Consider the following 22,159-nt stretch of genomic DNA (forward strand, 5'->3'; position numbering starts at 1 on the left):
GAGAACACGTCAAAATTTTAGACTTAAATTCTGATTTGATGTTAATTTATTTAGCGCTTCTTCTCTCTCCTCCCTACTCTATCCTTTTTTCCCTCTCCCTGTTTCTTATCTCCTTACTCTTAGCTATTTTCCCATCATAACATTCATCACTCACGTTGTTGATCCCAAAGACCAAAGAGTTTGTTTTTCTTAAATCGTTTTCAATCGTTCTACTTACTGAATACACGTTTTAATTATAGCACTAGCAGGCAAGTATTAATTTTAATTTTTTGTTTCTATATCTCGCTCAATAAATTTATTATTTTAAACACATAATACTAAAAAAATCTATCACATTTACAGTCCATTTTCACATCGTAAAAAATGAAATGCGTAACTAACGAACTTTATCGTCTTCGACACTTATGATTTTAAACATTGACATCTGTTATACATATATTTGCAAGCGCACGCACACACACACACACACACACACACACACACACACACACACACACATGCATATATATATATATATAAGAGAACCCGGGGTAGAAAATTCGTTACAAAGTTTCCTGTCTTATCACGACGTGTTGAAGCAGTTCACGAATTTTCACATCTCGACGGTTACATCATGCAATAAAAAAAGAATAGTACTGTCCCATTTTACCTCGCTATCCCATTCTGCCCCAGATTCTTTTATACAAATTTTTTGAAAATACTTTTTTTCAGACAATCATGATAAAAACATACAATATTTTGTATCTTCTAGCAGAGATATTATTACTCATTTTGAAAATTGTGTATTACATTTGCGAGGATATATACAAATTGATTGTTCCAACAAAAATGAAAAGTGTAGTTGGTGAAATTGTTTTAGTAAGTATGAAATTCTTAAAAAAAAAGTAATATGATCTCCGCAGGTATTATGGTCTCGTATAATAGCTCCATCATTAAATAAAGAATTCTACCTAATAATTATTTATATAAAATTATTTGTTCAGTAGCCCATCATTACAAATTTATAAAGCGGAATAATATGTACACTGAGAAAAAAAAGTAATTGATTCAACAAAATTTTTTAGTTGCAAGCTGCCAACAAAGATATATTCAATACAACAATATATGGTATTGCAATATAAATACATAGTCCAATCAACGTTATTGCACTTGCATTAACAGCAAATATTATTGTATTAAGTATATCTTCTGTTGGCAGCCCGCAACTAAACGTTTTGTTAAATCAATTACTTTTTTTCTCAGTGTATATACTTTTTTATCAAATTTTTAATTTAAAACATTAATTATTAACAAAGTTATTAAACAAAATATAAATGTGACAAGCGTATTGCCACCTTTTTCTCTAGTATGTGTATAGTTATAAAAAATATTAATAAACCCCCGCATAATATTTATATCATCGTGTAGTCCACGAAAATCGAAGACGAAAAGCTCTGTAAATTTTTTCGATTCCATGCGTACAGTTCTTATAATTATTGTCGGAAAATAGTGAAATATGGCTAATGTACGCACGGCTATAATGGAAACACGAGCGATGAGGACTAAGGATGGTCGACGATAGCTCATAACTAAAATTTTTCACATAAATTTTTAAACTGTACTACATAAATTGCGAAGCTAAAAAAATTAAAAGTTGATTGAAAACATTCAGAGAATCATTTCATAGTATTTTCATTGATATACTTGAATTTTAAATCAATGAAAGCGAATAATTCGTTGGAAATCCACTACAGCTTATACTCTCTCGTAATTTTGCAAACTTATACTCTGTATTAATATGAAATGTAAATGGCAATATTGTTGCTTTATCAAAATTAATGTAGCTATACAGATTATTTCAATGTAAAATGAAATACAACTCAATATTTGCTTTAAGTTTTCTTATTTCTGATTTTTTCTTTCTAATCTTATATAAGTATTATCATAAATTGCGTATCACAATAATGTATCAACAAACTTGTATTCTAAACTTTGAACTGGAACTCTCTAATAATTTATTTATATATTCATTTTTTCTAAGCACATTGATTAATAATATCTTCAAGCAAAAATAGAAATACCTATACCTAGGTTTATTCTCGATGAAAACAACTCACTTCTTGAGATTCATGAATTTTATGTCGAGACGTTTGATACCATCGGCTATTATCTACAATAAATTAACAGCATTGAATGCCAATAGATCGTCTATCAACAAACCTTTTGCGCATACAATTTTTTTTCCTTCAAGCTTTTTTGCGCACAAATAAAAAATTAAAAAACAATGTACGTTTGCATGCATGAACTTTTGCGCACAAACTTTATTGCGCACATACTTAATATTATTACCGGTATTTATTTACAATAAGGGACACAGTTTCGATGATCATGACTTTGATATAAATATATTATACAAGTAAAAGTACTAATTAAATTTTCCTTAAAAATTAATCGACGGTCTCGTATATAGTATTCGAGATGTCCTTATATAAAATTTAAAAATATTAATTCTTATGTAAATTAATAAACATTTTTTATAATTTTAATTAAGATGTATCTATCTTATCAAGTTTATCACCCACAAAAAAATAGCACGATGTTTAATTCACAAAGAAATCTTGTTTTTCCTTTTTCAAGAAGACAAGTTGAAACGAGTAAAAATAGATGATAGATAATAGAGAAGAATATATTTGCCTATATTATTTACAGTGGCCATAACAAATTCTAGTAATTATTTATGAAATTATTTGTTTGGTAGACTGCCATTATAAAATGGCGCTAATATAACAATATACAGTAGCCAACCTTTGTTATAAGGTATTTTTACTTTTAAAAATTTCGAATCTTTTTTTAAGGTACATGTTAACATTTAATTACACATGGTTCCTCATTCTTTTTAAATTTAAACGCATTATCACCCAAATGTAAACTGGGGTATTTTTCATTATTTAACTTTTTATTCAACTGTACATATTTTGAGTTATACAAAGTTAAATAATGTCATATAATTTTTTTAATGTAGCCATTTAAGCGTGTTTGTATATTGTTATTGTTAGACGTATTGTATATTGTTAGACTTATTGTATAATAAATCATTGTCGATCGTCTCTATACCAAAAAAATTATTCACTATGTCGATTATCATTCTATAGTACTATTAACCAATAATTCGTAATATGTATAAATTATTATTGCGACAAAAGGAAGAGATTACGTAAACTTAAAATTGATCAAGATAAAGTATTATTTTTCGTAATAAATTAATTTACAGTTTTTGAGGAATAGAGGATTTTACGATGCTTGTAAGCATCAACGTTTAGCTTAGTATCTGAGTTTGTAGTCTGACGAAACGTGTCGTCGCACAGTTTATGTGAGCCAAGAATATTAAATTAATAGAAAAATTATATTTATCGCCAAGAGATCCGATGCAGACCGTATAAAGACCTTCTACTTTATTGATATGTTTAAAACATTTATCGGTCTGAGAATTAATGTTAAAAATCCTACCTTTATTATATGAATCTATCTACCTTTATTTCTTTTTACAATTACTATAGTTTTTTCTAACCTAATAATTTATTTTATATAAATATATAATTTTGTAACAAAATATGTTTTTTAAACAAAACTAATTTTTACATTTATTTTTGAAGTAGCCATATATTACCATTCCTTTTTCTCTTCGACCCATTATACAATGTCGTTACATTTTTAGAAATATGTAACATAGTAAATATTTAAGAACTTTAAATTTAAAATCTAATGAACAACATTTTAATAAATATAACCGTTGAGTTTCAATTTAAAATATTAGTCATCAAACAGAGTTATTGTATAAAATATAAATAGGTAGCTATATTACCACCTCCTCTAATCTCGGAAATATTTCAAACAAAACAAAAAATTCTAAGACAAGATTTTGAGATTCTTATATCAAAATGCCTTATTAAAATTGGTTACTTTTGCTTACTAAAATAAACATAAAAATTCATTTAAAAAATATAATACTAATGCTATTTTATATTTAAAAAATTATAAACTTTGTAATTTGTAATTATTATAACTTAAATTGTATATTATATATTATCACAGATAACAGGTGCAGGTCATGGTATCGGAAAAGAATTAGCGATTGGTTATGCTTTATTAGGAGCAACAGTAGTATGTTGGGATATCAATGAAGTAACCAATAATCAGACCATGGACGATATTAAAAGAATGGGAAGAAATTCTGTATATGCATATAAGTAGATATCCTCTTTTCAAAAAGACCTTTTTTGGAATAAAAATATGATTCAAATAGAATTTACATGTTTATAAATATCTGTAAACACTCATAAAATTAAAATTGAGAAATTTTTTTATAATCTTGAAAAATTTATACTGATTAAATTAATACTAATTAAAATTTGCGTACCATTTTACAGATGTAATGTAACAGATAGAGAAGAAGTTTTTAGAATAGCCGAGAAAGTAAAAAAAGAAGTAGGTGATGTTACCATCTTGGTCAACAATGCTGGCATAGTGTTTGTTAAATCATTCTTGAATCAGAGCGTCGATGAAATTGCACGAGTCATAGATGTCAATGTAACAGCGCATTATTGGGTAATGCAAAATATCGAAGATTTCTAGAGATTACAAGATTAAAAAAATATATTATAAGATATAAGAAATAATCACTAATATAAATAATTATTATTTTATGATATATTTTATCAGCTTGCTATTGGCAAATAAAACATATAACTAATTAAAATGTAAAACTAGCTTATGTTAGACAAGTATATAATTAAATTTTCAACAATCATTGTTCATAAAGAGATAATACTTTCAGACGTTGAAAGCATTTTTACCAAGTATGATCAAAAAGAATCACGGCCATATTGTGGCACTTTCATCAATGGTAGGACTTTTGTGCGGTCCTTATAGTACAGTTTACAGTCCTTCAAAGTTTGCAGTCAAAGGTACCAACCTATTTTCAACATTAATAATTTAAAAAATATATGTAAATTTATAATAAATTTTTTAATGTGACTTTATTTTGTGAATATATGGCAGCAATTATGGAAGCTATATCTGAAGAATTACGTATACTCAGTAATGGAAAGTCCTCTGTTAAATTCACTACTGTTTATCCGAACTTCGTGGATACCGGACTGGCTAAACCAAAAATTAGGTAATTTTACGATATTACATTATTGTAACAAATGTTGGCAATATCATACGCATCATACCCATTCTTTTTATATATTGCTTTATATTCAAGAAAATCACATTTTTGTTACATGTTGAAAGTAGTCCCTTTTGTGTCACTTTTTTATGAATAAATCACCGATTTCAGCACTTTAACATTATTGGACAGTTCTTATAGATCTTCTAATAGATGATGTAATGGATTGGACTTTGGCACTTGTGCCAGAAAGGTCAACTTCCCGCTTTTGTTACACAATGTATTGTTATATTTTTATATTATTGTTATGCAACAAATCATGAGACACGGGCCAATTCACTATACTTTTAGTAAACTTTATTAAATTTACTAAAAGTATAGTAAATTATCAATATATATAATAATTTTTTATTGCAAAAATATATAATATTCTAAATAAGATGCTTAATACTACAAAATGCATGATATCCGAACAAAATTACCTTTTTTAAAAAAAGGTAAAAAAAGGCGCCAAGTGTGTGCGTCCATTAAAAAAACTATTATATTAGGTAAATTGTCTTACTGTCCTATTGTTTTGTCTTCTCTACACAAATAATGATATAAAGTAAATGCGCCAATTATAAAAATATTTATACAAAATTTATTTATTATAATTTTTTATTAAAATATTTAATAATAAACGGACTTGATGATCAAATAATTTAATAATTAAAATCAACTAACGGGATTATAGTGAAGCAAAAACTTGGCGTGCCCGAGTCGTTAAAACGCAATGAACCATCAATGTTAAACAATAAAAATATGGAAATTATTTGTAGAAATAAAATAATGAAAAAATGATAATCCATCAAAAATTTTACAAATAAAATATGTCAAGTACATAAACGCATTCAAAAATAGGACAAGATCGATACAATTGGACAAGTACATTTGAAAAAAAGACTTAAAAAAATCTTATAAAATCTATCAAAAAGTTATTTAATAAATGAAAATGTTATCAATAAAAACAGATAATCAAGCAAAAACTGGTAGATAGTAAAACAAAACCCAAGCTACATTAATCGCATTCTTGTATATATTATACTTATTGATATCAATAACATAGTCTTGGAAATATTGAAAAAATGCGACCCGGGAACGCCAAGTTTTTGCTTTATTATAATCCCGTTAGTTGATTTTAATCATTCAATTATTTGATCATCAAGTCCGTTTATTATTAAATATTTTAATAAAAAATTATAATAAATAAATTTTGTATAAATATTCTTACAATTGGCGCATTTACTTTATATTATTATTTGTGTAGAGAAAACAATAAAATAATAGGACAGTAAGACAATTTACCTAATATAATAGTTTTTTTAGGGACGCACACACTTTTTTTACCTTTTTTTAAAAAAGGTAATTTTGTTCGGATCCTCTTTACATCAGTAAAGTTATTTAATTAATAAGATATTTATAATGATTTAAAATTATTTATAGCTATTAGTAGCAAATGGCTTAATTTTATTTACTCATTTTTGTAGATTTTCATTAATGAAGCCACTTTTACCTCAAAAAGCAGCAGCTTTAATAATTGATGCCCAAAGACGAAATCATGAAAACAAAAGCATACCTTCGTATATTTTACCCGTTTCTAAAATCTTAAGGTATGTAAAGTCATTAAAATTTACAAATAAAAATTTAATTATAACACACACACACACACACACACAACACACACACACACATACACACATACACACATACAATATATTTCCAAATATATTCAAATATATTCAAAAAATTAGAAATTAAACGTTTATGATGTAATATTAATAATATTAAATACATTTATATTATAATTTATATATCTATAATAAAAATATAATTTCAGACATTTACCTGACAAAGCATTAAAGTGCGTATTGGACTTTATCGATGTAAGTGCTTATCCAGAACATTAAAAAATATTTACAAAGTTTATAAATTATATAATAACATTTATTATTGCAATAAAAAATCCATCATTATGCATTACATAAGTGCACAAAAACTGAATAAAGATTTTAATTATATAACTTTTTGACCCCTGTAAGCGACAAAAGAGCGACAAAATCGAGCATTACAAATCTTGAAAGGGCATTGTTCACAGAAAATTTTAAGACCGCAATCATGCAAGTAACAAAATCTTTCAACTATCTGTTGGGAAAACCAGAACCTTTGTCAAGCTGCCCCTCTCCTCCGGACTTAAAAAAATATATTCAAAGCGCTCAAATAGAAGAAATGAGTACATCAAAATTTGTTGTTATTTTGTTGCTCTAGGATAGTGCGAAAACATTTTGGAAATGGATCATTTTTTAAAAGACACTTGTAAACCAACACTAAGTACATATGAGTATAACTTGGACAATGTAATAATTCCAAAATGTTTTTGCGCTACCTTAGACAAAATAGCAACAAATCTGGCTTTATTTTTTCAATTTGAGCACTCTGAATACGTTTTTTTATTATGGGGAGAAGGCTAGCTTGATGGCAAGCTGGCCCCACCCCTTTCAAACGTCGTTTCCTGTTAAACGGCTTGAGCGACAAAATTCGGAATAGGACAATAAATTAGCGACAAAAGAACTAAATTTTATATGTGTGAATTTTTTATTTTTATATATGCCGTATTTTTCAATTTGACATTATTTTATGTCAGTGTAAAATTAAAATTAATCAAATAAAATTTAATTTTGATGTAATTTTAATGTAATTTTTTTATTTTCCTTAAAAATTTATAATTAATGATAACATATTTCATTAATTCTGATGTTGAATTAGATTATTTTTAATACATGTAAGAATTTTACATACATACATATTTACATTTCATTAAACTTTCAAAGGTTAAAAAAATACTTATGAAAAATTGCAATAATATTTGTAATCTTTTTTAATCATTAAACTTAAACTCTTGGCTATAAGTATTTTCATTATTTCAAGTAGTTTATATAATTTCCCAATATTTACATTTTGTTATTATTTATCAATATAAAGGAAACGTTTTTCAGACAAACAAATTAGATAAATATCGTAAAAGAAGAAGAGATTTAAAATAATTAAAAAATTGCTTAATATTGAATAGTGTTGTAATATTGTATAATAAATAGTGTTGCATTGTATAGTAATTATTTTACATAAGAAATAATTATTTACAAGTAAAAGTATCCCTGTTCAGAATACAATACAGTAATTATTTTAACACATTATCAAATTGCTACAATTAATTTATTGCTAAAATTAACATGTTATCTAACATTGTTATTGCATTCCCACACCATCAGTCTCTAAAATTAGTCATATAAGTATTAGTAGTTTCTATCTATATCTCGCACGAGTAAACGTGATACAATACAAGGCACTCAACTTTTAAATCTCACGATTGTATAATCAATTTCTTATTGACTACCATTCTGCTACTGTCATTATGAGCAATGTTAAACTTTGTATTCCTACATCATAAACTCGATTTAATTGTTTGATTATTCTACACTGAGTCGATTAAAAAAGAATTTCATTGAGTAAATATTGTTTAAATGAGCTTGGAGAACGGTTTGGACTTATTAGTTTGCCGATGATGATTATTTAGAAAGATACGATATTATTTTTCCTGTGGAGCTATTTTCGTCTAATCATCTAAAAATTGGTAAGTCTTTTTATCTTTGATCGAAAACGCATGTACATACATACATAATTCTTGCTAATTGGCTATTTTAAATACAAGTATTACATTATGCAACTATTCCATTACTTATAAATATTTATTTCATAATGTCACAGCTTTATTATCGCAACAACTGTATGTTGTCGAGGTTGAGCATTGACACAAGTCAATTTATTTCATACTTATTTGCTTCCTGAAGAAAAATTTTTTATTTTGATATTCCTGCTCGGCTTTATGATCAACCATATTTTCATACTTTGATTAGAATCAGTGATGTAAATCTGCTGATATAAATCTGCTATATATTATATATGTATTATATACAATTCAAGTCGAGATAACGGGATAAACCATCAATGACGGTCAATAATAGTCAATAGCGAATTTGACTGCTAAAGCAAGATTTCTTGTATGCAATTTGTACATTTTCTGGTTCTTACAAACTACGCACCATTACTTTCTTGAAACATATTCATTTGAGTTAAACCTTAATATTAAGTTGATATTCTGATTCACTCAATTTAATAACTGCGTTTTAAGTAACAATTCGAATAAACTAGAAAATATACAAGAAATAAATTATACAAGAAATATTTTTTTATTTGTATTAAAATCCATTATGATAGTTATTAATCTGTCTTAAATAAAATACAAGTTACCTAGTAAATATCAAATTGAATTGATAAATTAAGAATCTACATAAGTTCATCATAAAGACATTTCGTCAATTCAGTAAGTAAGACGAGATTAATACACATACACGCGAGCGCACGCACACGCACACGTACGGACGCAGCATGTATGTATTTAGAATATATTTACGCAAACATATATTTTTATTAAAATTGAATAAAACATTTTAGAAATAAATATATACACAGATATGCGCATTATTTTATTTATTAATTTCGTAAAAAAGCAAACTTTTTGCAAATAAAGTAATAAGCGATTTTAATTATTTTTATTACGTTTTTTGAATAGTTATATTATTCAATCAAAAATGTTTTCAAAAACCGGTTATAAACGTTTCAAAGAAACGGTTTGTGAAATATTTTGGAAACAAAAGACAAACTACCTGGACTCTCTTTATAATATAAAAAAATTAATCAAATTTTCTTCAGACCGATCTATTATTAAATCAATAATGTTATGAGATTTGTCACAAAATGGTCTATTGTTTAATCTAAATTTATTGAAAAAACTAGCTATGCCCTGCCACGCGTTGCTGTGGCTCTCTATTCTTATGCTACGTTTTTTTCAAATTTTCTTTGCTTTTGTTGTTTAACTTTCAAGAGCCTTGCTTTACTGTTGCTCTTTGTATTTTATTTTTAAATAAGCATTTATTTATCTTTAATAAATCTAATATTCATTTATTCACGTACTTCTAACTTTTTTTTCTAAAGCTGCCATGGATTTAGAAATCCATTCAAAAGACTGTTTTAAATAAGTTTCATTTTTTCAATAAAATAACAGCCATCTTTGGGTGCATTCCGATATTCACTGCCAGTACTAACAACGTGTCGTCGTAAAGCAATGTTAGCGATGCGTTCCGTAATTGCTTATAACACTTTCTTCGCCCTATAACGGAACGACAATCACTGCACTGCAAATGCCTTACCTCGCCAACCGCAGTAACAAAAGCAGGAAGTGACGACAAAATCGATGACGTCACACGCTTTCACAAGTTCATTGAAAGTTTACTGCAGCGCATTTTGGAACGTACTCACAACACTGTCAGTACTGGCAGTGAATATCGGAATGCACCCTTTATTTTTCTTATTACCTTAATTTAAACACAATAGAAACATTCTTCGCCTCTCCCGGTCTCTCCCGTCTCTCCCCGTCTCTCCTGGTCTTTACCCGTCTCTCCTCGCCTCTCCCGGTCTCTCCTCGTCTCTCCCCGTCACCCCCGGTCTCTCCCTGTCTCTCCTGGTCTCTCCCCGTCTCTTCCCGTCTCTACTCGTCTCTCCCAGTCTCTCTCCGTCTCTTCCGGTCTCTCCCCGACTCTCCCGGTCTCTTCCCGTCTCTCCCGGTCTCTTCCCGTCTCTCCCGGTCTCTCCCCGTCTCTCCCCATCTCTACCCGTCTCTCCCTGACTCTCCCGGTCTCTTCCCGTCTTTCCCCGTCTTTCCCGGTCTCTCCCGGTCTCTCCCCGTTTCTCCCCGTCTCTCCCCGTCTCTCCTGGTTTCTTCCCGTTTCTCCCCGTCTCTCCCCGTCTCTCCTGGTTTCTTCCCGTCTCTTCCCGTCTCTCCCGGTCTCTCCCCGTTTCTTCCCGTCTCTCCCGGTCTCTCCCGGTCTCACCCCGTCTCTCCCGGTCTCTCCCCGTCTCTCCCCGTCACTCCCGGTCTCTCCCCGTCTCTCCCCGTCTCAATGTGTCAAAATTTCAATAATATTAATGAAAAACTATTTTTTACAGTTAAATTATGGCCATCATTTTTGAAACATCGGTATATCCAAAATCAAACCCCATAAGAACACTCCCGTTTTCGAATGCAACATTGTGTCAAAATTTCAAATCCTGCCATTGATTCTAAATTGTCATATACACGCTAAAAGAAACATTCTCAAATTAAAGGCTTGCATTTATGAAACGACCGTAATAAATCTAATATTCATTTATTCACGTACTTCTAACTAAATTCAATACAACGTTGTGTCAAAATTACAAAAAAGTATCATTTAAAAAATATTGTTTAAATTTAAATTATGGCCATCATTTTTGAAATACACGGTATTTCAAAAATCAGACCCCATAAGAACACTCTCGGTTACGAATGCAACGTTGTGTCAAAATTTCAAAGCAATCGGTGAAAAACTTACGAAGATCTTAGATGAGGAACAAACATTTACATTTTTATTTGTATAGATTAATGGGACAATAGCAAAATTACCTTACTCTAGACTTAAAAGTTTTTCTTGTAAATAAAATATTCTTCTCTTAACAATAATTACAATTGTTCCTGTTAATCTTATTCTATAATACATAAAAGAGTAAAATATCTTTTCTGAAAGTATTTATACACTTTTAGTAATAGTGACATATTACTTTTACAATAATGCAATTGTGATTTCAAATTACTCTTTTTTGAACATGACTCTCTATAAAAAGTCTGGTAAAACTTTTAATCTTAGAAACCAGTAGTAAGTATAAAAAGTCTTCAGAGAGTGAACATATTCAACTATAATAGTTAGTCTTAAAATTACTCACTATTATAGTTGTAATTTTACATAAATTTTTTACAGTGCAGTTAAAAAATGATACAAACAAGATTTGAAGTCACATATCACAAAATCCAAGAGTCTTTCTTGACGATACATGATATAAAAAAATACAATTATTAATCAAATATCTTCCCTTGCATATATAGACTTTTGTAATAACTTTTATACCATATAAATTAATTAAAACTAAATATATTGTAATTATTTTGCAACATTAAAATTCGTACGTGTATGTTATGTGTTTTATTTGCAAAGTTGGAAAAGTTAATATTTCTTCGATGTAAATACAGGCCCAAAAAATTGCTTTATATTATATGTAGGAACAAAGACTGTTTGGTTTAGTTTAATTTTGGTTTTTTTATTGCTTATCCTTAATTAACATTTTTTAACTAAAAGAAATAGTTAAAATTAAAATTTATTAATTAAAAAAATAATTAAAAGTTAAAAATTAACTTATTTAAAATTAACAAAACTAAGTTAAAAATTAATAACTTTTTAATTTTATTATTTAACTTTTAACTTTCTAGTGACTATTCAATCCTGGTTACTTGTATGTTTTCTTCTCTACTTATTATCTTTCGTCTACATTAGTGTTTTAATACAATTCTAAAAACTCAAACTCTAGTGTAAAAAAGTGCAAATAATGCACTTAAATATATATTTAATCGCATAAATATTCATATGTCAGCCTTCAATATGCAGTGTGCATATGGGTGACCGTTTTTTTGTATAAACGTGTAAAAATACGCATTAAAGCGTATAAAATTAGAACACAGAAATCTAATTTTACACAGATAAACCGTGTAAAAAAATTACACACGTACAAACGCGTAAAAAGTGACTACATGACTGTACACACTTAAGTGTGTAAAAATTACACTTAACTACACACTTGGATTTGCAGTGTATATACAAGCGTATTACAAAAAACTAATAAGTGATAAAAACGTCGAGTGTATACATACTCGCATACAGGATCAATCCCACGCTCCACGTTTATATATTTAAATAAGACACGTGTTATTACCGTATCTTTTAATCATTCTCGCGTCACAAAGCTATAAAAAACTATTACTATGTAAAAATAATCAATTACAATACGTAAACGGAAACAAAAAAAAGAAATTATAGCAAGATAAAAGATCAAAGTTTACATTTTTCCAGAACAAGATATGCCAATCCAATATTCTTTTATTGCCGACAGCAGTTGACTATGATACTCTTCTGAACGAACTACACCTTTTTAAAATTCTAATAAAGGTACATTACTTATTTCTATTTTCGATTCTTTATTGATTCTTATATTATTCCTCCGATTTCTTGTTGATTTATTATGCAGCGTTATTACATTTTTATAAATAACATTTCAAGTATTAGTTATACACTGAAATCCCGCGTTAATGGATTATTCACGGCTCTAGTCTACTAACGCGGGGTGATCTATTGCTGGATTTCATTTCCACTCCGTGAAATTCAAGGACGTTGCAATACTGTCATCTAGTCGGTTTATGATTATATTTCAAAATTAAATATATTCAGCACTTAATTAATAAAATTAAAAAATGTATTTAAAATTTTTTAATATGTATAAAAATATTATTAGACAAAATCCAGCTTTAATCGCAAATTTTATTTTTATGTTAAGCATATTCGTTTTTGTTTTTCTAAAATATTAGTCATTTTTTAATGAAGTGATTAGATCACAATTTTGCACAAATCTTAACCTACGTGAACACAAAACTACACAAATTACACACTACGCAATGCTAACTGATCTGCGACAAGTGTATGTGGAGGTGATAGTTTCTACTAACGCAAAGTTGACTAACGTGGGATTCCAGTGTAGGGTAAACTCGGGTAAGATGGCCATAGTTTTTTTAAATGCAAAAAACATACTTTTATTTTTATTATTTTTTAATAGCATTTGGTATATTACTTCATTAAAGCTTTAAGTATGTAAAACTATCGACGTTAAAGAGAAAATACTTAATAAAAATTTTTTATTATCAAAATATTGAAATATTAACATTGGCCATCTTTCACAACTTTTAGGGAAAAGATGGCCATAGTATTATAGAACAGTTGGTTACATTTTTTATGTACTTAACATTTATAGAATAATGAAAAAACTTATAATTTTACATATTTAGTTTTATTGCTACATATTATCACATATTTAATTTTATTTTTAAATATTTTTCATATTAAATGTTCACACAAGTTAGGATCAATTTAATTCATTGTCATTAGTATAAAAAAATACATATGATATGTGAAATTAAAATATTAGGTGCATAACTTAATTCTCGTCTTTTTTAATAAAATATATACATAAACACTTACCCCAAAATGTCATGGGCTATCTTGCCCAAACTAAAAAAGATAATCATAGTATTTATTTAAAAAATAGAAAAGGAAATAAAATATATAATTGCACATTACAATTTACATATTTTTGTTACGTGGGTAACGTTCATTGCAACAGCACAACTGTATTTTATTCAACATTGTGGCAGTTTCTAATGAACACGTGAAAAACTTTGCAGGCAGTCAAAAATAAAAACGTGATGTAACATCTACAATATCATTATTTCGAATAGTATACGCACATAAATTAGAGTAAATATAAATTAAAAATATAAATTATCTTTGAAAATAATTACGAGAACACATTATTTAGCAATTATTGGAGAAATTATAGCCATTGGCCATCTTTTCCGTATGGCCATCATACCCTAACTTACCCTACCATAATTTTGAGTCTTTTGAGAATTGAACAACACATTGGTAGATGGAAATGTATGTGTGTTGAATTTTAATTTAAAATATTGGTTATTAATAAAATAATTATATAAAATGTAAATAAAGGACCATAATACTACCTTCTATTTTATTAATATTAATTAAATGCATTTTAGTATTAAATAAAATACATAATTGCATAACCACATACATAAAAGTATAATTGTAAGAAAATATGCTATCTAATAGAAGAAAAATAAATGTATAAATTAACATATATTTTTATATCAACTAATATCAGCTTTATTTTTAAAAAGTTACTAATTTTTCAGATCAATTATGATGAAAACATATGATATTTTGTATCTCTTAGTAGAGATATTATTAGTTATTTTGAAAATTACATATTATATTTGTGAGAATATATACACAACAATTGTTCCACCGAAGAAAAAGAGCGTAACTGGTGAAATCGTTTTGGTATGTATAAAATTTCTAATATATAAAACAATTATATTTTTAAAAATTTATAAAGATAAATTATTTTTATTATGTTAGATTATATCGAAAGTAAAAGAAAGATTTTCAAAAATCCTAAAACAAAAATTGTAATCTTTTTCGAACAATCTTAATCGAGATTGTAATATTTTTTAACATGAAAAGCATTTACAGTATATGAATTAAATAATGCAAAATTCATGGGTTTAAGTATATCATAACATGAAACTAACATAAAAGTCGTATGTTCATTATAAAAAATCAGAATATACTTAAACCAACTGTTTTGTTTTATTATTAATCTATATACTACATACGATACAAAAAGAATAATTAAAGAACAATTAAATTAAGTTAAATCATCCATTGTTGTACGCACAAGCGCACTGACTTTATTAGTATCAAAAAAGAGTGTTTTTTCTTTTACTGTTGTTTTCCGAATTAAACATGAACTTGAATACCTCATAGTTTGACAGTTTTGTATCTTGGTTCAAAACATATGATGTAATCTCACGACTCTAGTGTACTTGCCGTTAAATAGCACTGAAGAGAAATGTGAGTCGAAACGTATACGGACTTAATGTATATTTATATATTTAATTTGATTACGTTTACGTTGCAACGTGAGAATTTTATTCATAGTAAAGATTTGCATAAGTACACCTAGTGCTGGCTTTTATTGGCGATATTCTCTTAATGTTTTTCATTCATTTGTATTATTACACAATTACATACAAATACTTTCTTAAACGTTTTTAAATTTTCCCCTCTAATCTTAATTTTTTTATTACTAGATGCAAGCAATATAAGTTGTGAAGAGAGATTCCATCGCTCTTCACAACTTATATTGTTTGATCAGATAGGAAAACTTGTGTTTGAAATTCTAAACTAAAACTCTTTTTAAACATATCATTGAAGTAAGATGCCTTATACGATCTGCATCGGATCTTGGCGATAAGTATAATTTTTCTATTATATTCTTAGCTCATATAAACTGCGCGCCGACAGGTTTCGTCGGTCTTGAAACACGATTAGGCTAAACATATGCGAAGAATAATACCATATGCCTCGGTGGTCAAATTGGCTAGGATGCCGTCACGGAATGATGGGAGATCCAGGTTCGAACCCCGACTGTAGGCCTATTCTGTAACTCGTTAAGAGGTGTCGGTATCGTTATACTGTCGTTGCGCAGCTTTTTTGCCATATAAAATATCTGCGCAACAACTGTATAATGATACCGAATACCTCTTAACGAGTTACAGAATAGGCCTACTGAGATATTATTTTTCGCAATAAATTTATTTACAGTTTTCGAGGAAGAAGGGATTTCATGATGTTGGTAAGCATATTATATTTCACCTAGTAACTGTGTTTCAATACTGACGAAACCTGTCGGCGCACAGTTTATATAAGCTAAGAATATTAAATTAATAAAAAAATTATACACATTGCCAAAATTCAATGTAGATCGTATAGGGCCTTTTACTTTAATGATATGTTTAAAACATTTATCGGTCGGAAAATTAATATTTACAAGTCGCTTAAAAAGATGTTCTTTAAAGATATGCTGGTTTTATTGCGAAAAAAAATACCATAATTTTTTATTCCCTCACAATCGACTCATGTTTGCCTCCATAGAGCTCCGTATGTACTTATTGGCGACAACAAGGTTTGAAAAAATTAAACCATATCTGAGAAATCTTGCAGACCAACGGACGGATAAACTAATAATCAATCCAACACTAAAATTATAAAATTATAAAATAATTTGATACGCTGAACTGTTTAATAATTATAATTCACACTATATTTTTACATAATTTTTACATATATTGAATGTAAACATATATATTATGACAGATAACAGGAGCAGCTCATGGTATAGGAAAGGAATTAGCAATTGGATATGCTTCATTAGGAGCAACAGTAGTATGTTGGGATATTAATGAAGAAAACAATAATAAAACACTAAATGATATTAAAAACATGGGAAGAACCTCTGTGTATGCATATCGGTAAATTGACACTACTTTTTTTTACAAAACTCAGTAAAACAAAAAGATCACTCGAAAAAGTTAGACATATATGCCTAAATGTCTATTATCACACTAATTATACTTTCCTCACATTTCACAGGTGTAATGTAGCAAATAGAGAAGAAGTCTTTAAAGTAGCCGAGAAAGTAAAAAAAGAAATAGGCGACGTTACTATCTTGATCAATAATGCCGGTATAGGGTTTGCAAAATCATTCCTAAATCACAGTCTCGATGAAATTGAGCGAATCACAAACATCAATCTAACAGGGCATTATTGGGCAAGTAAAATATCTAACACAGAAATAAATGCATGAGTTTTTTTCTAATTTTGATGAACATTGGTTATATTATAACTCAGACTGAAATAAGAGATACATATTTTTTTATAAATAATCTTACATGCGTTAAGGAAATAAAATATCTCTTTTAAAAAATTAACTTTTTTATTTCTTAACATGTCATTGAAATAACAAGAAACATCAAAATCGGAGGAATTCTGTTATGAAAGACGCATGTCACAAAATTATAAAATATGAAAGATAATCGTTAACGCAACTACCCAGACAAAGTATTTATAATAAATATTTATGATAAACATTCATAAATATTTATTATTATTTACTTTTTTAAATTATATAAATTATATAAATATTTTTATACAATATTTAATATAAATAGATTTATTATTTATTTATTATAAATAAAAATATAGAGCGGAGAGGAGGTAATTATAAACTATCATTTAAAGAACTCAGTAAATATTTATGTGATATAATTCTCGTCAGTACAAGTTTGTTACTCATAGAGTTCTATTAATCATATTATAAGCAGAAATTCTTGAGATATGCATAACAAATATAATTAAAAATTTATTGAAAAGATAAAAAAGATAACAGTTGTAAAACTTGTAAGGTAAGGTGGTATCAAATATTCTCAAAAAGTTTTCAAATTATTTCTTTTTCTATCTAAAATCTATTTGTATAACTATTTTTTATAAATATTGTACTATCTTGGAGATATTATTTTTACACACAAACTGTGTTAATGTGCCGCTCATAATTGAAACATACTTACGGCGTGTACTACAAGTATATACATAGTTAATTTTTTACAAATTATTCACAAAGGTATTATTTTTAGACGTTGAAAGCATTCTTACCAAGTATGATTGAAAAGAATCATGGTCATGTTGTAGCACTCTCGTCAGTAGCAGGACTTGTAGGCAGTCCTTATGGGACGATTTACTGCCCTTCGAAAGTTGCAATCAAAGGTAATTTATATTTAGTAATAATATTATTGTAGCTCATATTTAATTATTATAATATTATATAAATAATATAAACAATATAAATTATATAAATAAAGATAAATGTATAAATACATATACATGCGCGCTCGTAACATATAACACAAGCACACATACATGCGCGCGCACACACGCGTTCCTACATATGTATATTATATATATGCATATATAATTTATATATTATACATATATTACATATATTTATATACATTTATATACATATATATATTTTTTACACACAAATCTAATAAAACACTCTGATAGTGTAAAGAGATGTATTATATATACATATAATAATAAAATATACTTTTATAATATTTCTAATTGATAACCGTATTACAGGACTAATGGAAGCTATATCTGAGGAATTACGTGTATTAAGTCATGGAAAGTCCTCTGTTAAATTCACTACTATTTATCCGTCTCTAGTGCTTACTGGACTTGTTAAAAAGCCAAAAATTAGGTAAGTTTGTAACAATAACCCATTGCACATAAAGATAAAGATAAGATTGCCTATTCGGTCTGCAATGAATCTTAGTGCTAAATAATAATTTTTTGTGAATTTAATATTTCTACCTCATATTATTAACAATATAACGAATACTTTACAATACTATATGCACAGTACATTTTTTTACATATTACCATAATCGGCAAAATCAAAATTTTATTTTAATAATATAGTACATACTTTTAATTGTAGTAATACTTTTTTCTATTTATTGATAACATTATTCAATTAATGAAATATTTACAATGTTTACGATAGTAAATAATTAAATTCTATATATATATATATATATATATATATATATATATATATATATATACACAAGGTTGGGAAGTAACGGTTACTTGTAACGCCGTTACCGTTTTCGTTACTTTTTTTCAGTAACGATCGTTACTTTTTTATGTCTGTAACGATAACGTCGTTACATTTTTATAGTAACGGTAACGAATTCAACCGTTACTTTTATCGTTACTTTAGTTTCCTATTATCCTTTAGAGTGAGTCCTAGATGCGCACAGTAATAAACGGATACAGCAGGTTGAGTGAAACGGACACAGTAACAAACGAACACAGACCAAATGGACACAGTAACAAATGCGCGCAGACCAAATGCGCACGGACCAAATGCGCACGGACCAAATGCGCACGGACCAAATGCGCACGGACCAAATACGCACGAACCAAATACGCACAGTCGCAAACCCATATGGTGCAGAGAATGCTTTGCACACGCACACGTACACACACACACACACACACACACACACACACACACACACACACACACACACACACACACACACACACACACACACACACACTATATATATATATATATATATATATATATATATATATATATATATATATATAATATATGTATATAAATATATAGGTTTCCGTGGTTAATGAGAGGTTATAAACCACAAGAAGCAGCTTCGTTAATAATTGATGCGCAAAGACGAAATTATGAAAATATAACTCTACCTTGGTTTTGGCTACCAATAATAAAGATTATAAGGTATGTAAATTTTGCAAATGGAAATGTTAATACACTGAGAAAAAAAAGTTGTTAATTTGACTAAATTTTCCAATTACATTAAAATTTGTCTATTCAAGTATTTATATATTTCAATTAATTATATAAATATTATAAATACTTAAATTAAAATTTAAGGTTTTAATTAAATGCATAAATTTTTGAACTAACAAAACTTTAATTTAGTTAAAATTTTTTTTGTTTTCAGTTAAAATTTTAATTTAGTTAAATTTTATCAAATCAACAATATTTTTTTCTCAGTGTATATATACATATATATAGAATAATACACACACACACACACACACACACACACACACACACACACACACACACATACACAATCATTTCTACATATTCGACAATAAGCAGAATAATTTACTGTAAACATATTAGTATACTAATTGTAAATATTGTTAACTTCCTTTATTAAATTAAATATTTACAATGTAAATATTTAATTTAACAGAAGAACTTAATAATTAATATATTACTAATATGTTTACAGTGAACTTAGCCAGTCAGTCGACTACATAGTTGTATATTCTTTGATTTAATTACTGGTGACAATAAGCGATCCCTGCTGATAAATATTGTTGTATTATCATTACCATCTATAATAAGAATTTAACTTTTATTTCAGAATTTTACCGGACAACGCAATAAAGTACATAATGGATTTCATTGGCATAGGCGTTTATCCAGACGATTAGAAAGTAAAGGAATGATGTCAATACCGATATACTATTTTTATATTTGTACTTAATCGTATTTTTTAAGTAAAAACTAAAAATAACTTTAAAAATATAAATACAAACTAAAAAGTATCTTCTATCAAATAATGTAACAGTTTTTGTAACATTTTGTAACATTTGTAAACAATGTTTTAAAACATTTATTTCTAATTTTGCAATAATTAAGATTTTTGTAAATCAGCAAAAATGTTCATCTGACAAAATAAATATCAAAACTGAGATATTAAGTGTTATATTCTTCTTTTCTTAATTTTAACGTAAATCATCCATACAAAATATCAAAGAACGTTACTTCATAAAAGTAACGCGTTTTGCGAATTATTATTATTATTTAGTTACATAATTACATACATTAATACATAAATCATCTTATGTATTAATATGTATGTACATATAGAGACCCGAAACCAGTACCAGTGCCTCCCAAAACAAGCACACACAGGAGAATACTGTGCGGGCTGTAACCTTTGGGTATCTGGCCGCGTCAGGTAGTAGAATTCGAGCACTCGATCCCGTTTTACTCAACTCTCTATAATTCCGTTATTTTTGCAGATATTGACATGAAACTTTCATTATATATTCTCGAAACTTGAAGTTTTGAGAAAATGTAAAAAAATCAATTTTTTTTACCCGCTAGGTAGGTGTAACCCCTTAAATTAGTTAACTTTTAGCATTTGACAGCTTTTGTCTTCATGATGTAAAAAGAAAGGTGATTTTATTTCCGAGGATATGCAGTAGCATGCATGTAGACATTTTGTTTTTTAGCATTTTAAACCAATCACGTTTGGTTTAAAATGTGTACTGGTTTCGGGTCTCTATTGTTCGTTGTTACCTCATATGATCCCAGAATTGCCTACTAAAGTGCAAAATTTGGCTGTTAACAATAGCAGAACTAAACTTGAAACTTGTTTTTCTCGAAATACGATTTTCAAAGACGATGACCACGAGATCTCAAAAACCAATCGATGAATCGTTCTCAAATTTTTACATAATACTCTCAGAAACATTTTTTTGTCGGTGACGATCTATTTTTTTTATCGATCTTCATTAAACATAAAATAAAAAGACAAAATTTTTTCGCTATTTTTAAATTTCAATTTTGACTCATCGTCATTTTGTATCAAACGACAAAATCGATCAATATCACACAAAATTTCATTTAATTCCCACTATCCGTTTAGCAGGAATAAAATGTCAAAATTAAACCTGTGTTTCGGAC

General features: G+C 27.9%; 2 protein-coding genes across 5 annotated transcripts; both read left to right on the forward strand.

The window, feature by feature from the left end:
- Window positions 1–148: 148 nt before the first annotated feature.
- LOC105837147 (short-chain dehydrogenase/reductase family 16C member 6) lies at window positions 149–7,189 on the forward strand. 2 transcript variants are annotated; one of them, XM_012681668.2, is made up of 8 exons: window positions 149–248; window positions 712–858; window positions 4,072–4,226; window positions 4,407–4,584; window positions 4,814–4,943; window positions 5,038–5,155; window positions 6,676–6,798; window positions 7,026–7,189. In XM_012681668.2, the coding sequence occupies exons 2-8, from the start codon at window positions 718–720 to the stop codon at window positions 7,093–7,095; spliced, it is 915 nt and encodes a 304-aa protein (XP_012537122.1). In that variant the 5' UTR covers window positions 149–248; window positions 712–717; the 3' UTR covers window positions 7,096–7,189. The 2 variants fall into 2 exon arrangements, with proteins under 2 accessions (XP_012537122.1, XP_036139911.1); XM_036284018.1 differs by lacking the exons at window positions 6,676–6,798; window positions 7,026–7,189 and adding an exon at window positions 5,321–5,445.
- An 809-nt stretch (window positions 7,190–7,998) lies between these two features.
- LOC105837148 (short-chain dehydrogenase/reductase family 16C member 6) lies at window positions 7,999–20,996 on the forward strand. 3 transcript variants are annotated; one of them, XM_028192529.2, is made up of 9 exons: window positions 7,999–8,816; window positions 13,219–13,314; window positions 15,129–15,276; window positions 17,155–17,309; window positions 17,431–17,608; window positions 18,471–18,600; window positions 18,979–19,099; window positions 20,042–20,167; window positions 20,829–20,996. In XM_028192529.2, the coding sequence occupies exons 3-9, from the start codon at window positions 15,136–15,138 to the stop codon at window positions 20,896–20,898; spliced, it is 921 nt and encodes a 306-aa protein (XP_028048330.1). In that variant the 5' UTR covers window positions 7,999–8,816; window positions 13,219–13,314; window positions 15,129–15,135; the 3' UTR covers window positions 20,899–20,996. The 3 variants fall into 3 exon arrangements, with proteins under 3 accessions (XP_028048330.1, XP_036140551.1, XP_036140552.1); XM_036284658.1 differs by lacking the exon at window positions 20,042–20,167; XM_036284659.1 differs by lacking the exons at window positions 20,042–20,167; window positions 20,829–20,996 and adding an exon at window positions 19,643–19,685.
- Window positions 20,997–22,159: the final 1,163 nt, after the last annotated feature.

Source organism: Monomorium pharaonis, chromosome 3 (assembly GCF_013373865.1).
Source record: "Monomorium pharaonis isolate MP-MQ-018 chromosome 3, ASM1337386v2, whole genome shotgun sequence".
Taxonomy (NCBI): Eukaryota; Metazoa; Arthropoda; class Insecta; order Hymenoptera; family Formicidae; genus Monomorium; species Monomorium pharaonis.

What these genes read in the sequence shown, in the direction of transcription:
- LOC105837147 (XM_012681668.2), top strand. Translation starts at nt 718, where the DNA reads ATGATAAAAACATACAATATTTTGTATCTTCTAGCAGAGATATTATTA. An exon ending in TAGTTGGTGAAATTGTTTTA is followed by an intron (nt 859 to 4,071) that starts GTAAGTATGAAA and finishes ATATTATCACAG; the next exon opens with ATAACAGGTGCAGGTCATGG. An exon ending in TTCAAAGTTTGCAGTCAAAG is followed by an intron (nt 4,944 to 5,037) that starts GTACCAACCTAT and finishes AATATATGGCAG; the next exon opens with CAATTATGGAAGCTATATCT.
- LOC105837148 (XM_028192529.2), top strand. Translation starts at nt 15,136, where the DNA reads ATGATGAAAACATATGATATTTTGTATCTCTTAGTAGAGATATTATTA. An exon ending in GTTAAAAAGCCAAAAATTAG is followed by an intron (nt 19,100 to 20,041) that starts GTAAGTTTGTAA and finishes ATAAATATATAG; the next exon opens with GTTTCCGTGGTTAATGAGAG. An exon ending in CCAATAATAAAGATTATAAG is followed by an intron (nt 20,168 to 20,828) that starts GTATGTAAATTT and finishes CTTTTATTTCAG; the next exon opens with AATTTTACCGGACAACGCAA.